Source organism: Mesocricetus auratus, unplaced genomic scaffold (genome assembly GCF_017639785.1).
Source record: "Mesocricetus auratus isolate SY011 unplaced genomic scaffold, BCM_Maur_2.0 Super-Scaffold_100707, whole genome shotgun sequence".
In the NCBI taxonomy this organism is placed as follows: domain Eukaryota; kingdom Metazoa; phylum Chordata; class Mammalia; order Rodentia; family Cricetidae; genus Mesocricetus; species Mesocricetus auratus.
In genome coordinates this window covers 14,069,041-14,083,904 of record NW_024429269.1, presented here as the reverse complement: position 1 = coordinate 14,083,904, position 14,864 = coordinate 14,069,041, and the positions used below count along the sequence as shown (strand labels likewise).

General features: G+C 50.0%; 2 protein-coding genes and 1 pseudogene across 2 annotated transcripts; 2 read left to right on the top strand and 1 right to left on the bottom strand.

The window, feature by feature from the left end:
- Positions 1-771: 771 nt before the first annotated feature.
- Positions 772-5,403, bottom strand: Psmb5 (proteasome 20S subunit beta 5). The gene is made up of 3 exons (XM_005139340.4): positions 5,120-5,403; positions 4,110-4,416; positions 772-1,136 (listed from the first exon to the last, which is right to left on the bottom strand). The coding sequence occupies exons 1-3, from the start codon at positions 5,315-5,317 to the stop codon at positions 850-852; spliced, it is 792 nt and encodes a 263-aa protein (XP_005139397.3). The 5' UTR covers positions 5,318-5,403; the 3' UTR covers positions 772-849.
- A 720-nt stretch (positions 5,404-6,123) lies between these two features.
- LOC101823432 lies at positions 6,124-7,208 on the top strand (annotated as a pseudogene).
- Positions 7,209-11,044: 3,836 nt separating this feature from the next.
- Psmb11 (proteasome subunit beta 11) lies at positions 11,045-12,894 on the top strand. Its single transcript, XM_005139346.4, has one exon. The coding sequence runs from the start codon at positions 11,159-11,161 to the stop codon at positions 12,017-12,019; it is 861 nt and encodes a 286-aa protein (XP_005139403.2). The 5' UTR covers positions 11,045-11,158; the 3' UTR covers positions 12,020-12,894.
- The last annotated feature ends 1,970 nt before the right edge of the window (positions 12,895-14,864 follow it).

Genomic DNA, 14,864 nt, shown 5'->3' with positions numbered 1-14,864 from the left:
CATTTGAGCTGCTTCTTGCCCAGGAGGCTAGAAGCCCACCCTTTCCCCTCCAGGGACACATCCATCACCCATACACTGGGATACCAGAACAGGATCACCAAGACTTTCACTAAACCCTAAACCCACATCTACTTTCTTAGGGCTCCATCCTTCCCTTCCCAGCTCATTCCAGATTGTAGATTTGGCTCAGTGACTTTGATCCAAGCACTCAGGAGACAGAGCTCTGTGAGCTCAAGGCTAGCCTGGTGTACAGAGGGAATTCTAGGACAGCCAGGGCTACACAGAGGAACCCTGTCTCTTGGGGTGGGGGGTTTATCATTCTAACTGTGTATGGTCTCTTCCTACCAACACAAGCTAAGAGCTTTTTCCTCTACAGCCCTGGCTGGAACATCCCTGTGCATCTTTCCACCCCATCAACTTTTCATCTTTGCAATCCAAAGCAGGAAGCCTCTCCCTCCTCCCCGCCTATCTCTCTTGCTTTGCTATTAGCTTCATGAGTGAGGACATTAATGTATTCACCAGACGATGTCTTCACACCACTGTTTCCTGTAATTACAGTGCCTCCTCTCCCACTGTCCTGGCTTATTTGACTGTGAAGTGCCTGAAGGAGGGACAGTGTGGACAAAGATGCGAGGCTGAGGGTGAAACGTAGTGTAATTTAGCATCCAAGAGAATAAAACAAACGCTAATGCACCAGGAGCTCACCAACCGCAAACACACACCCATGTTCCAGAGCTTTACAAAAGGTATTGAGACAAATGAGACCTTCACTATGGGATGGGGAGTTGTTATTTATTATAACCAACGAGAGCCACCCCAATAGGTGCAAACAACCAGATCCACTTTCCTTCAGACGTCAGGTGCACTATACTTGTCGTGTAAATCAGCTACATTGTCACTGGAGACACGGATCCAGCCATCCTCCCGCACGTGGTAGAGGTTGACTGAACCTCCAGAGTAGGCATCTCTGTAGGTGGCTTGGTAGATGGCTCGGCGGGCTAGATCATAAGCCTGATGGACGTCTAGGTCGTAGGAGTAGCCTCGATCCATGACTCCATAAGCATACACAGAGCCAGAACCCACCGAGAAGGCCGTTCCAGAGATGCGGTTCCCCTCACTGTCTACATAGTAGAGGCCTGGAAAGGAGATGAGGGAAAAAAGGAAAAAGACCATCATTTCTTTGCTATCTTGTTCACTTTCTAAGGCAATTTCTCATCTTCCTCAACAGAGATGTTGCTCTGCAGCAGAATATATGCCTTGCATGTACAAGGTGGCCCTGGGTTTGATTTCTACCCAACACACACACACAGAGCACCATCAAAATGGAATCCAGCACACTTGGGAAGTGGAGGCAGGAGGATCAGGAGTTAAAGGCTAGCCTTAACTATGTATCGAGTTTGAGGCTAGCCTGGGCTACATAAAACTCTGTCTCAAAACAAAGCAGGGGCTAGAAAGATGCTCAGCAGTTATGAGCACTTACTGCTCTTGTCTAGGATCCAGGGTCAGTTGTCAGCATCCACAGGGTAGCTCACAACTGCCTGTAATTCCAGTTTCTGGGGATACAATGCCCTCTTTGGACTTCCTTGGACACTGGACGTGCAAACGGTACACATACATACATGCAAACACTCATCCACACACAGAAACTCACTAACAAAATACTTTTTTGAAAATTGGAGAAAGACAGAATGGAATTTACTACTGAGGCCTCCAGACTCCACATCACACCCCACATCTCGCCTCACATTATAGGAACTATCCTGCCTACTGGTAAGTCCAAAAGGCAAGGATGCTGAGCATCCCAAGCTTAGGACTTCAGGCATGGCAGACCGTAACACTTCTGCAAGAGACGGCTCCTTGTGGGCCAAAGACTAAAGGACCATCCAACACAGTGACAAGTGACTGAATGTGACTGACTTAAAATGGTACTACCACCAAATACTGAGAAATAGCTTGGGTTATTATCTTTATTTCATGTGCATTGATGTTTTTTCCCTGCATGTATGTCTGTAGGAGAATGTCGGATACCCTGAAACTGGAGTTACAGACTGCTGTGAGATGTCACGTGGGTGCTGGGGATTGAGGCTGGGTCCTCTGAAGAACAGCCAGTGCTCTTAGCCACTGAGCCATCTCCCCGCTCCTTGCTTGGGTATTGTATATTATATTAACTATAAACCAATCCCACCAGCTTCATTTACTTCTGATTCAATCTCACCATATGACCCAGGCTCTCCTGGTGCTATCTAGCTTAGGCTGGCTTTAAACTCTTGGCCCTCCTGCTTCAGTCTCCCTACTGCTAAGATCACAGAGGTGAATCACTTGGCTTCTCTGTGTTTTTAAAGTTAGGGCCAGGGAGGTGACTCAGCATGTAACCGTTGCTTACCACCAACCAGGCCTGATGTCCTGAATGTGATCCACAGAGCTAGAGAACCAGCTCCTACAAGTTATCCTCTGGCCTAGAGAACCAGCTCCTACAAGTCATCCTCTGGCCTAGAGAACCAGCTCCTACAAGTTATCCTCTGGCCTAGAGAACCAGCTCCTAGTTATCCTCTGGCCTAGGGAACCAGCTCCTACAAGTCATCCTCTGGCCTAGAGAACCAGCTCCTACAAGTTATCCTCTGGCCTAGAGAACCAGCTCCTACAAGTTATCCTCTGGCCTAGAGAACCAGCTCCTACAAGTCATCCTCTGGCCTAGAGAACCAGCTCCTACAAGTTATCCTCTGGCCTAGAGAACCAGCTCCTAGTTATCCTCTGGCCTAGAGAACCAGCTCCTACAAGTCATCCTCTGGCCTAGAGAACCAGCTCCTACAAGTTATCCTCTGGCCTAGAGAACCAGCTCCTAGTTATCCTCTGGCCTAGGGAACCAGCTCCTACAAGTCATCCTCTGGCCTAGAGAACCAGCTCCTACAAGTTATCCTCTGGCCTAGAGAACCAGCTCCTAGTTATCCTCTGGCCTAGAGAACCAGCTCCTACAAGTTATCCTCTGGCCTAGAGAACCAGCTCCTAGTTATTCTCTGGCCTAGAGAACCAGCTCCTACAGTTATCCTCTGGCCTCTACATGTGTATGTTGGGATGTACACTTTCTTGAACTCACAAACACAGGAAAAACAAATAAAGTAACTTAAAATGTTTAAAAATGGGGCTAGAGAGATGGCTCTATGGGTTGTTCTTGCAGAGGACCAGGGTTTGGTTCCCAGCAACCACATTGTGGCTGACAACTGTCAGTAATTATATTCCAGGCAATCCAATACCCTTGTGTAGCCTCTTCGGGCACTAGGCATGCACTGTAGTGCACAGACATATATGCAGACAAAATATCCATGCACATAAAAAAAATTAAAAAGCATATGTATATTCATGAGAAATTTTTTTTTTGGCTTTTCGAGACAAGGTTTCTCTGTGGCTTTGGAGGCTGTCCTGGAACTCGCTCTGTAGACCAGGCTGGCCTCGAACTTACAGAGATCCGCCTGCCTCTGCCTCCCGAGTGCTGGGATTAAAGGAGTGCGCCACCAACGCCCGGACATGAGAAATTTTTAAATTAATGTGTGCAGCTCACTTTTTTGTACTGTGAGAAAACGCTAACTTGCAGGTGGTGGTACACGTCTTTAATCCCATCACTCAGGAGGGAGATGCAGGTGGAGTGAGTTCCAGGACAGTCACAGCTACAAAGAGAAACCCTGTCTCAAACCACCCCCTGCCCCCAAAAAGAAAGAAAATGCTAGCTAAGTTTATCTATCATCAATTTAATTCTTAAATAAAGCTGTTTTCTTGTCCTGTCCTTGTGAAGGGAAGATGGAAAACATGCCAGACATCGTACTTATTGCTTTACCGCATTCAACCACTGTGCCGCGCACTGAACCAACTGACAGATGAAGAGCCAGGCTAAGAAAAACAGGTAACTTAAGGCCAACTGACTAAGACAGTCAATGACACAGCAAATCTAACTCCATGCCCTTTCCTGTACATATAGTGCAATGCCTAACTCGGAGAGGGCAGGAAAAGCTAAGAACCTAATTAACACGTACATCCTCAGCGTCCACTGAGAGCCCTTATTATCCCTTCCCCACTGTAGTCTCTACCCCAAGGAGCATAACTACAACACAACTCACCAGGGCCTCTCTTATCCCAGCCACAGATCATGGTGCCCATGGACAGCCCCATGCCTTTGTACTGATAGACCATGTTAGCAAGAAGTTTGGAGGCCGCTGCGACAGAGATGCGTTCCTTATTTCGAAGCTCATAGATTCGACACTGTCGAGCCAACAACCGCTCCCAGAAGCTGCAATCGGCTGCACCCCCAGCCATGGTGCCCAGAAGGTAAGGGTTGATTTCTATTACTTTCTTCACTGTCTGGGAGGCAATATAAGCTCCTGCTGTGGCCCGGGAATCAGCTGCAACAATGACTCCATGGCGAAACTAATTAAAGTCAGAGAAAACACAAAAAATAGGTCACATAAGACCACAAATATTTCCAATACTTCTCTTCGTATTAATGTAAAACCCTTACGCATCTTTTTTAGACCGTGTACTCGAGTTCACATTGGGTTTAACAGCAATCCCTGAATTGGGAATAGCCACTTTACATATGAAGAAGTAAGTTTAATGACATAAAGACGACCCTAAGAGGACTAGAGAGATGGCTCGGGGGTTAAGAGCACTGGCTGCTCTTCAGTGGTCGAGTTCAGTTCCCAGGACCCACATAGACCTTTGTGAGCGCCCACAAAGGTCTGTAATTCCGGGTCCAATGAATCCGACGCCCTCTCTTGGCCTCTGCGAGCACTACACACGTGGTGAATATACATATCAGCAAAACACACAAAAATAAGAATAAATAAATCTTGAAAGACTCGCCTAAGAGCCACAACTAACTAGTTACTGTAGAGCTAGGACGGGGACCTTCGTCGCTTGCACCTACTACGGTGGTTCCCGGACTTCATCAAGCTCCAGGGAGGGGACCCCAGTCTCCTTCCCTCACTGCCCCCCATCCCACCTCCCGTTTCTCAAGATTACGAGGCGACGAAACCGCTAAGGGTCGGGATGAGACGACCGACCCTCTGCCCGCCTCGGTTCCGGCTAGGATGCCGGAAAGGCCAGGGCCGCAAGGCGGCTGGCTGAGCACCTTGAAGGCCAGGGTGGTGGTTCCATGAAGCATTTCGATTCTCGGCTCCTCTGGGACACCCCAGCTGGGCGCCGCCAGGCTCAGCCCATCACCAGGGCTCCCCGGACCCAGGTCCAGCAGATCTGCACGACCTCCGAGTCCAAAAAACCCATGCTGGTTCACCGGTATCGGCCGCTGCAGCACGCTAGCCAGCGCCATTTCTAGTAAGGGCAACAGGAACTAGCTCTGAGACCGCCTCCCAAGAACGGACAAGCAAAGCCGCGCCGTCGCAGCTTCACGTCCTATTAAATCTGTAGCGAGGGAGGAGACATTTTTACTCCGGGCAACCACGCCTCCAAGTGCCTGCACCAGACTGTTTTCACCGAGGAAGGGCGGAAATAGGGAGTGGCTGTTCTCGGTGGGTGAGGGAGCTGAGTTCGGCCATCTTTGAGAAGGGCGTGACTGCTGGAGAATCCAAGCTGCATGCCAGTGTCCGGTCGCCGCCCAGGCCCAGGTTCAGGTTGCAGGCTGCATCTATGTTTCTAAAAACTCTTGTTAACAAGATTGAGGTTGCCACTGTTTTTAAGGTCACCCTTCCTAATACCGGTTAAAATAATTGTTTTCAGGCCATTTTCCTGTTGTGTTAATTCAGCCGAAGTAGTTTGTTGTTTAAAAAAAAAAAAAAAGAACAAAAGACACCTCCTCCTCCATCGGGGAGTGACAGACACGCCTTTAACCCCAGCCCTCCACTCGGGAGGCAGAGGCAAGGGATCTCTATGAGTTCGAGGCCAGCCTGGTCTACAAAGCAAGTTCCAGGACATCCAGGACTGTTACCAGAGAAACCCTGTGTGGAAAAGCAAAACAACAACGAAAATACCGCTTCTTTTTTATAGCATTAATACCACAGCTGATTTTTGCCCCTTTTTTGAGATGGTCATATTCTATAACCTAGACTGCCATTAAACTCACTTATGTAGCCCAGATTGTCCATAGCGCAACAGGCTCTCTCCCCTTGTCTTAGACTAATGGGATTGCAAGCCTGAGCCACTGTATCAGACTTGCTGTCCCTTAAAAGTTTTGTTTTTTTGAGACAGAGTTTCACAATATAGCTATGGCTTGGGCTGGAACTTGCTATGTAGACCAGGCTGGCCTGGAACTCACAGTGATCCTCCTGCCTCTGCCTCAGAGCACTGGGATAAAGGCGTGCACCACACCTTGCTAAAAGTAACCAGATTTTAATATTCTCTTCCATCTTCTAGTAAGAATTTTTAGTAATAAATTGCCTGAAAGGCAAATAAAGAATGAAAAACTGCTTTTTCAGTTCTGAGTTGGAGGTCCTGGCGACGTAAATAGGTTCCCACTATGTAGCTCTGACTGGAATGCTGTCACCTTCTGTCACTTGGTGTTATGTGTCCCTGATCACCTGGTGGAGGTAGTGTCTGTTTTCTACAAAGCCTCTAAAGAGAAGCATTACTACACTTATGCTGGCATTTTGTGCTCAGTATTTCAGAGGCCTCCAGGCAGACTACAGACTGTGAAGAAAGGTGTAGAATCTCTCACTGGTACAGATTGGAGTTGTCACAAATTTACCAGATCAAGAATTCCAGATAAAGTGCTTCAGCCAAGACCTGAAGATCATGAAAAATATGGTGGGGACCCCAGCACCCTCATAAACTGTACTTTGTTACAAGAATAAAAAGTACAAAAAGGCGTCCATACTGGGAAAAAGATACAGTCAAGATGCTTGGACTTCAGAAGGCACACAGCCCTCAAATTCACAAGAACATCCCTCCAGTGGACGCACAGTTGAAAGTGGTCAAACACTTGATACACATCCAGCCCCTGGAGCTGCCACAAGGACTTACCACAGAAGAGGCCGTGTCTGGCGCATGCCTCAAGAGCACTGGGGAATTGGTAGCACAGCGACATCTGAAGCCTGTGGAGCAGGAAGCAAGTCCTGATGCCAGACAGCTGCAGATTACAAATTGCAGTTACTGAGGAACTCATTAAAGTGTATTTCAATCCAAAAAAAAAATTAAAAAAATGAAAAACAAAAGTTTTGGTTAACTAAAAAGTCTATTCTCAGCTTAGTGCCTGCTTTTGTTGTTTGTTTGTTTTTGTTTTTTCAAGACAAGGTTTCTCTGTGGAGCCCTCACTGTCCTGGAACTCTCTCTCTAGACCAGGCTGGCCTTGAACTCGGAGATTCACCTGCTTCTGACTCCCAAGTGCTGGGATTAAAGGCGCATGGCAGGGTGCGTGCCTTAGCCAGGACATTTAACCCAGAAGCAATTGACATCTGAGAACCTGAAGGAGAGTTGAGGGTCCACAAAACGTAACAAGAGGTTCAACTGCAGCCTGCCAAAATGAGGTGCTTCATTGGTAAGAGGCCATATTTCATGGCCTGCTACTTCCTCTACCCACCTTTACCTGCCAACACTCTTGAGAATGATAGCAAGTCGGGAAGTAGGCATATTACGAATTGTTGCTTCCTTCCAGCCTTGCTTGTTGGATTCACCTATCAGTATCTAAATCCAGTGTTCTTTTGATGCCCCACTCAGGCCTTCCTCTCCTATAGCAGGCTTTGCATGCTCAGTATTTTTCATGCTGAAATCTGGCAGTATGTCCAAGTCCTACAACTAGAGGCAAAACATTTTTATCTGTCTCACACTTACAGTGTAGGAAATGCAAGGCAGGGCTTGAGCTGACTTCAGTTTGGATCCCCAGCACCTAGTTAAAAAGCTGGGTGTAGGCATGAGTGCCTGCAGCCCCAGTGTTGGGCAATGGAGACAGCAGATCCCAGAGGCTTGCTGGCCAGCTGGACAAGGGGAAAACCAGAATTTTAGGTTGCCTGAGAGATCCTGTCTCAAAAGAATGCAGTAGAGTGATAGACAGGACAGCTGCTATCTCCAGCTAGCTGCCACACGTGAGTCTGTGCCCCCAGCCCCCATGCACACACATGCATGATGTTTTTCTTCCGGCACAGCGGCTGCACCTGAATCTACTGCCGTCTCATCCAGTAATTGCAGATCTGCAGTAACTGACCAGCTTCTCAGGCAGAGGCCTCGTGGGACTTTTACATCTCACCGGGTCCTCCTCCTGCTGCTGCCACCAAATGTAGTTTTTAACTAAATCTCCATCAGTCAATTTATCAATAAGACTTGGGAGTCAGAGGCTGGGATGAAAACCTGTGAGGTCAGAGAGGTTGAGGAACAACTAGCTGACCTTCCTTCCCTCTTAGCTGGCATCTCAGAGAGAGTCTTTCCATTCAGCCAAACCAAAAGAGGCCGCTCCACTCAAAGTCCCTCCCCACTACTTCCTGAGAGTATCTCCACCCGTCTTCCAGGCTCCTTCTGACTCTCTGTGATTACTTCCTATCAACTGGTTGCTTGCTCTGCCTCCTGATCCAAGGTTGATTTTATTTAATTAACGACAAACACAAACTCAAACTCGGGGTTCACAGTGTGGTCGAATATCTCACAACACATGCATATCCCCCCACATTCCTGCCACACACAAAAAGAACAAGAGCCGGGCGCTGGTGGCGCACGCCTTTAATCCCAGCACTCGGGAGGCAGAGGCAGGCGGATCTCTGTGAGTTCGAGGCCAGCCTGGTCTACAGAGCAAGTTCCAGGACAGGCTCCAAAACAATACAGAGAAACCCTGTCTCGAAAAAAAAAACAAAAACAAAAAAAAAAAACAAAAAAAAAAAAACAAGAGAAACTTGCTGTTTATCCAGCATGAATTCTTTGCAATCACTCCTGTAACATGTCCACTCCTTTGACTCCTTTGAACGGTTCTTTCATTCTTGACTAATGGCACCTGTACGTCTGTTAAGGTGCGTTTTTCACTTTTCTGTGTCCAGGTCTAACTACATAGTGTAGTGAGCCTCTGTTCTCAGCTTTCCCAGAGAGGGATTGTAGGTGTGTGCTGCTGGGCTTGGCAAATGTGAGCTCACACTTACTTATATGTGTGCACATGAGAGAATGAGTTTATGTTTTGGTATGTGTGTTACGTCACATGTATGGTGTCAGAGAACAGCCTGCTGGAAACAGTCTCCTCCTTTTTTTTTTTTTTTTTTGAATGGGATGTTTTATTAGAAAGGGGAGGGAGGGGAAAGGAAAGAGACACAGAGACAGAGGGAGGACAGAAGAGAAGAGAGAGTCAGGAGGAGCAGAAAGAGAGGAGAGCAGAGAGGGAAAGAGCAGAGAAAGCAGAAAGAAGAGTAAGAGCGTGAGAGCCCCCTCTTTTTATTTATTTATTTATTTTTGAGACAGGGTTTCTCTGTATTGTTTTGGAGGCTGTCCTGTAACTCACTCTGTAGACCAGGCTGGCCTCAAACTCACAGAGATCCACCTGTCTCTGCCTTCCAAGTGTTGGGATTAAAGGCCACCACCGCCTGGCGCTCCCTCCTTTTTTTTTTTTTAATCTATTTTTATTCAATGTGCATTGGTGTTTTGCCTGCATGTATGTCTGTGTGTGGGTGTCAGATGTTGGAATTACAAACAGTTGTGAGCTGCCATGTGGGTACTGGGAATTGAACCTGGGTCCTTTGGAAGAGCAGTCAGTGCCCTTAACCACTTAACCAATCTCTCCAGCCCCCAGTACCCTCCTGTTAACACGTGGGTTCCGGGAACTGAACTCAGGCCATCAGGCTTGGTGGCAAAAGGGCTGTCTGAGCCATGTGGCCAGCCCCCGCTGTGACCTTCAACGAGAGCTGTTTCTCTGCTGTGCATCTCTTTGCCTCCTTCATACTTAGCACATGTGTGTGTATGACAGTGATGTTCTCCCGGTCACAGAGGCTGAAGCCTGGCTCGTCTTTGTCCCTTGACGTCCTCCACACTCAGTGACTGCCGGGTTCTCTTGCTTCTTATATCCTTTTTCATTACAGCGGATATCGCATTTGGTTTCTTTTTCTTTTTAAAGTTTAAACTGGGTATAATGGTGTAAATCTTAAATCCCACAGGCGGGGCTCTGTGAATTCAAGGCCGGCCTGGTCTAGTTAGAAAAATTGAGTTCAGCCATGGCTACATGCATAGTGAGACCCAGACTCAAGAACAAACAAAACAAATAAAAAATGTCAATTACGTTTTATTTTATTTATTTCTCCCCCCCCCCCCGTGTGTGTGTGTGTGTGTGTGTGTGTGTGTGTGTGTGTGTGAGTTTGAGGTCAGAGGGCAACTCTCAAGGGCCAGTTCTCGGACTCGGGGCTAGCTGGTCTTCCTGCTCCTGCTCCCCATCTTGTCATAGGAACGCTGATTACAGATGTGTCACTGCATCTGCCTCCCCTCCAAGACAGGGTTTCTCTGTGTAGCCCTGGCTGTTCTGGAACTCACTCTGTAGACCAGGTTGGTCTTGAACTCAGAGATCCGCCTGCCTCGGGGTTTTTAATGTGGGTTCTGAGGATCAAACTAGTTGTCAGGCTTGCTAAGCAAGTGCTTTTACCTTCCCAGCCTAGGATCGCCATCTCTGTATGCAGATAGGAGGGCCCCTTTGTCACCAAAGCAGAAGGGAAACTTTCAAGTTCTGTCACTCTTCCCCCTCAGTAGCCTGCTTTTCTGGGAGGTATTTGAGTCTGTCTCCTTTCCCCTCTTACAGAAACTCTCATCTTTTCCGTGTTCAGCACAGTCCATGAGTTGGAGGTCTCTGCAGGCCTAATGTCCCACAGAGCAAAGCCAGGAGGTGGGCGCCCAGCTCCTTCCCGTGGCATCTACCCTTCTCTTCAGTTATGCTAATTCCCACCTCCACCCCCTGTTGGGTAGACAGAGGATGACAGACAGGAGACTCTTCTGGTGACCTGGTGACCCTTACATGGCATGATAGGTGGCGTCCCCCAGCTCAGGAGCCTCCGCAGGCCCCCTTGGCAGTTCTCTGATGTGGGTGGAGATGCTTTACCGACCAATTCCGAAGCCTCGTTTGAGGTTGGGGGAAATGAAGCGTCAGCTCACAGGTCTCACTTACTGGCTCTGGCTGCAGGCCGGCTTCTCCACAGCGTCCTTCCTCCCGTACTGAGCCAGGCCTCAAACGCTGGCCGCTCCTTCCCGCTTTCACGCGGCCTCAGGGATGGCTCTTCAGGATGTGTGCCAGTGGCAGACCCTCGACACCCAGGGGCCATCCCCTCACTTGCCCGAGGCTGGTGGCTGGGCTGTGCCTCGGGGCTGCGACCCTCGAACCTTCCTGCAGATCCACGGCCCCAGGCTGGCTCATGGCACCACCACCCTGGCTTTTCGCTTCCGCCACGGTGTCATCGCTGCAGCCGACACCCGCTCCTCCTGTGGCGGCTATGTGGCGTGCCCAGCCTCACGGAAGGTCATCCCTGTGCACCCGCACCTCCTGGGTACCACCTCTGGGACCTCGGCTGACTGTGTCACGTGGTATCGGGTGCTCCGGCGGGAGCTGCGGCTTCGGGAGCTGAGGGAAGGTCGGCTGCCCAGTGTGGCAGGCGCAGCCAAACTCTTGTCGGCTATGATGTCCCGCTACCGGGGTCTGGATCTGTGTGTGGCCACTGCCCTGTGCGGCTGGGACCACGCCGGCCCGGCCCTCTTCTATGTGTACAGTGATGGCACTTGTCTGCAGGGGGATATCTTCTCTGTGGGCTCCGGATCTCCGTACGCCTATGGTGTGCTCGACCGTGGCTACCGCTACGACATGACCATTCCGGAAGCCTACGCCCTGGCCCGCTGTGCGGTGACCCATGCCACCCACCGTGATGCTTATTCAGGGGGCTCAGTGGACCTTTTCCACGTCCGAGAGACTGGCTGGGAGTATGTGTCCCGCAGTGATGCCTTTGTGCTGTACATGGAGCTGCAGAAAGCCCCGGGTTTGGAGCAGGAACGGGAGCTGGAGGCAGAAGCCAGTCAAGCCCACCCTGAGCCCGCCACTCCACAAGACGCCGAAGAAGGTGGAGAAGTCTTCGTGGAGTGAGAGGAGGTGACACCAGAAGACTCCAGGATAGAAATGGCGAAGACCGAAGGGATGGGAGAAATGACAGCACTCGGGGGACCCAGACGAGGCGGTAGCCCGGGAATGAGGCTGTGTGGCCGGCTAGTCCTGGAGCATCCTCATGGCCTCTGGCCTGGCCCTCGCGGTTGCAGCCTTTATTGTTCAAGTCCCTATCTTTTGCCTCCCAGAGCTATTGATGTCTCTGACCAACATGTTCTGATGCCCAATGGATGGCATGGCCTCTAGATTGACGCAGCCAACACTTGTTGCACTCCTACTGCGTGCCAACTGCCCTGCTATGCGCTAGGCCCTTTTTTGTCACCCATCCCAGTCTCTATGCTCATTTGGTCCTTATCTGTCTGAGACTTTATCTCTCTCTCCTGGTCACTTCTCAGTTTGGTCAGGCAGGGCACGGAGGAGAGAGAGAAGCCTGTCAGAAACTCTTAGAGGCCCTGAAGGCTGCAGGGCCTAGTTGGGTTATAGTGGTGATGGCCCTGTCTCTGCTGCCCCCCTGTCGTGACTATAATGACTGTAATGATTCCTCCTTTACTGAGTGCAGTTCTCATGACAACCTTTGGAAGCATAGCTCTTTATTGAAGCTGGATCAGGTTTAGAGTTATGGGACTCACTGGTTATAGCAGACACAGCACTGTTGTAGGACGTAGACAGCCCATGCCTGGGTTCTCTGTGAATATTTTCCTCCTAGCCCCCAACGCCCTGCCCCCCTTTTTGGGACAAGGTTTCTCTGTGTACCCTTGGTTATCCTGGAACTCACTCTGTAGACCAGGCTGGCCTTGAACTGATGAGATCCACCTGCCTCTGCCTCCTGAGTGCTGGCATTAAAGGTGTGGCCAATTGTTCTGCCTTCTCTGCCTTCCTTGCAAGCTTCTGGGGAATAGGCCGAGCCCCTGCCTATTGGCTGAGCTTGAATGAACATCAAGGAACCCAAGGGCTTGGATGGGTGAGCTCAGAGAAACTGCCCGTTCCCAGGCTTTTCTTGCTGTGCTGGCCAGGGCCTGAGCCCTGCCCTGTAGCCCTGCCCTGCTCTCTACCCCACAGACTTCTCCCCTGTTTCTCTACTCCAACTTCTCCTGCTTGTTCCCTCCAGAGGCTTAAGACTAGAGTGGGTACTAAGCTAGTGGAGCCAGCCAGCACATTTTCTGACCCTCCTGAACAGCTTCTGGCTTTCCAGGGAGCCCGGACTTGGAGATGCAGGCTTTCAGCTTCAGGAGAGCCACCGCCCTCTGTTCCCGCTGGTCAGGAGGTGGGGTCTGAAGCCTCCACTCCTAAGACTGACAGCTGCTTCCCCCCTCCCTTGACTGTCAGATTAAGAGTTCATTGACATTAGACTTACAGACTCTGAACTGGATTCTCCAAACTCTGGAGGGCTAGAAGGAAAGTCGGGATCCTCAGAACAGATGACTACTGAAAGTCCCCAGTACATGGGGACTAGCTTGCAAGCTGGGGTGGAAATCTGGTATTGGCCTTCATCCCTTGCAAACTGCCCAGCCTTGGGGAGGAGGTGTGGGTCTCCAGGGGTGATAACTGAAGGTCAGGGACGCTTGGGACCGCCTAGTCCTGGAGGAGCACAGGAGGAGGGGCAACTTTTGCACAGGCATGAGTAGGTCTTAACATTCAACTATAGGTGAGTGATTCAGGACAGGTGGCTGCATGTGTGCTAACTCTGTGGAAGAGAAAGGAGCACCATTTGAATAAGAGCAGTCACTGCAGCCTATGGGGTCCAGTGTCAGCCTCTGCCCCCACCCTACATCTTGCACAGTAGAGAGCGTACATGTGCAACCCAATCTCCTGAGATGCTCTGCACCTCTCTTCCCAGACTAGACAAGGAGACTAGAACCCTGAAAGAACAAAACTTGCAACTTCTATTTCCTTTTTTTGGGGGGGGAGGGTTGGGGGTCAGGCTGTCCTGGAACTTGCTCTGTAGGCTAGACTGGACTTGAATTCACTGAGATCCTCCTGCCTCTGCCTCCTGAGTGCTGGGATTAAAGGCGTGCGCCTCTCTTGTTTTTAAAGTTTTTTACATTTATATATGAGTGTTTTGCCTCCATGTCATGTACTGTACCACACACTTGCCTGGTGCCTGCAGGTTAGAGAAAACATCAACTCCCCCAGACACTTGAGATGCTTGTGCACTGCCATGTGGCTGCTGAGTGCTGAGCCCAAGGCTCTGGAAGAGCAGTCAGTGCTCTTCATCTGAGTTACCCCCAGGTTCCTTTACTCTTTTAGTGCATTGTTGGAGTGTCTCAGCAGGATTGCTGAGACTGGGCAGGCAGCGCTAATGCCCCTTTTGAACATACCCTTCTCTACCTGAGACTGGTCCACGATTCGTTTCCCTCATTGTTCAATAATTTTTAAAGGTTGAAGCAGCCCTCAGGGTGAGACCAAAGGGCCAGCGAGCCTGCCGTGACTGCAGACCCTGTCCTCTCTGATGTGTCCTGCTGTGGCTGTCTTTAGTGTCTTGACAGACAGACACCTGCTCTCCTGCAGGCCTTGTAATGTAGCTTCCCGGAGTAAATAACCAGCCATGGAGGGAGCCCTTGGTGTCCCACCGCCTGTTAGCTCTAAGTCAGCAACTATGGAAGGCGTGAGGTTTGCTCCCAGCTGTGTGACCTTAATCTCAGCCTTCAGAGATGGAGGCAGGAGACTTGCTCTGAGTTCAGGGCTAGCCAGGGCTATACAGTGAGGTCAAGCTCAGCCTGAGCTCCATGGTGATACCCATTCTCCCTCTCTCATGAACACAGCTTTCTCATTGCCAGCGTCCCACTCTTAAATCGGGAGGGTAACAGCTCTGCCGGGGCCCACTTAC

What these genes read in the sequence shown, in the direction of transcription:
- Psmb5 (XM_005139340.4), bottom strand. Translation starts at nt 5,317, where the DNA reads ATGGCGCTGGCTAGCGTGCTGCAGCGGCCGATACCGGTGAACCAGCAT. An exon ending in CCACCACCCTGGCCTTCAAG is followed by an intron (nt 4,417 to 5,119) that starts GTGCTCAGCCAG and finishes GACTTTAATTAG; the next exon opens with TTTCGCCATGGAGTCATTGT. An exon ending in CTGGGATAAGAGAGGCCCTG is followed by an intron (nt 1,137 to 4,109) that starts GTGAGTTGTGTT and finishes TCTCCTTTCCAG; the next exon opens with GCCTCTACTATGTAGACAGT.
- Psmb11 (XM_005139346.4), top strand. Translation starts at nt 11,159, where the DNA reads ATGGCTCTTCAGGATGTGTGCCAGTGGCAGACCCTCGACACCCAGGGG.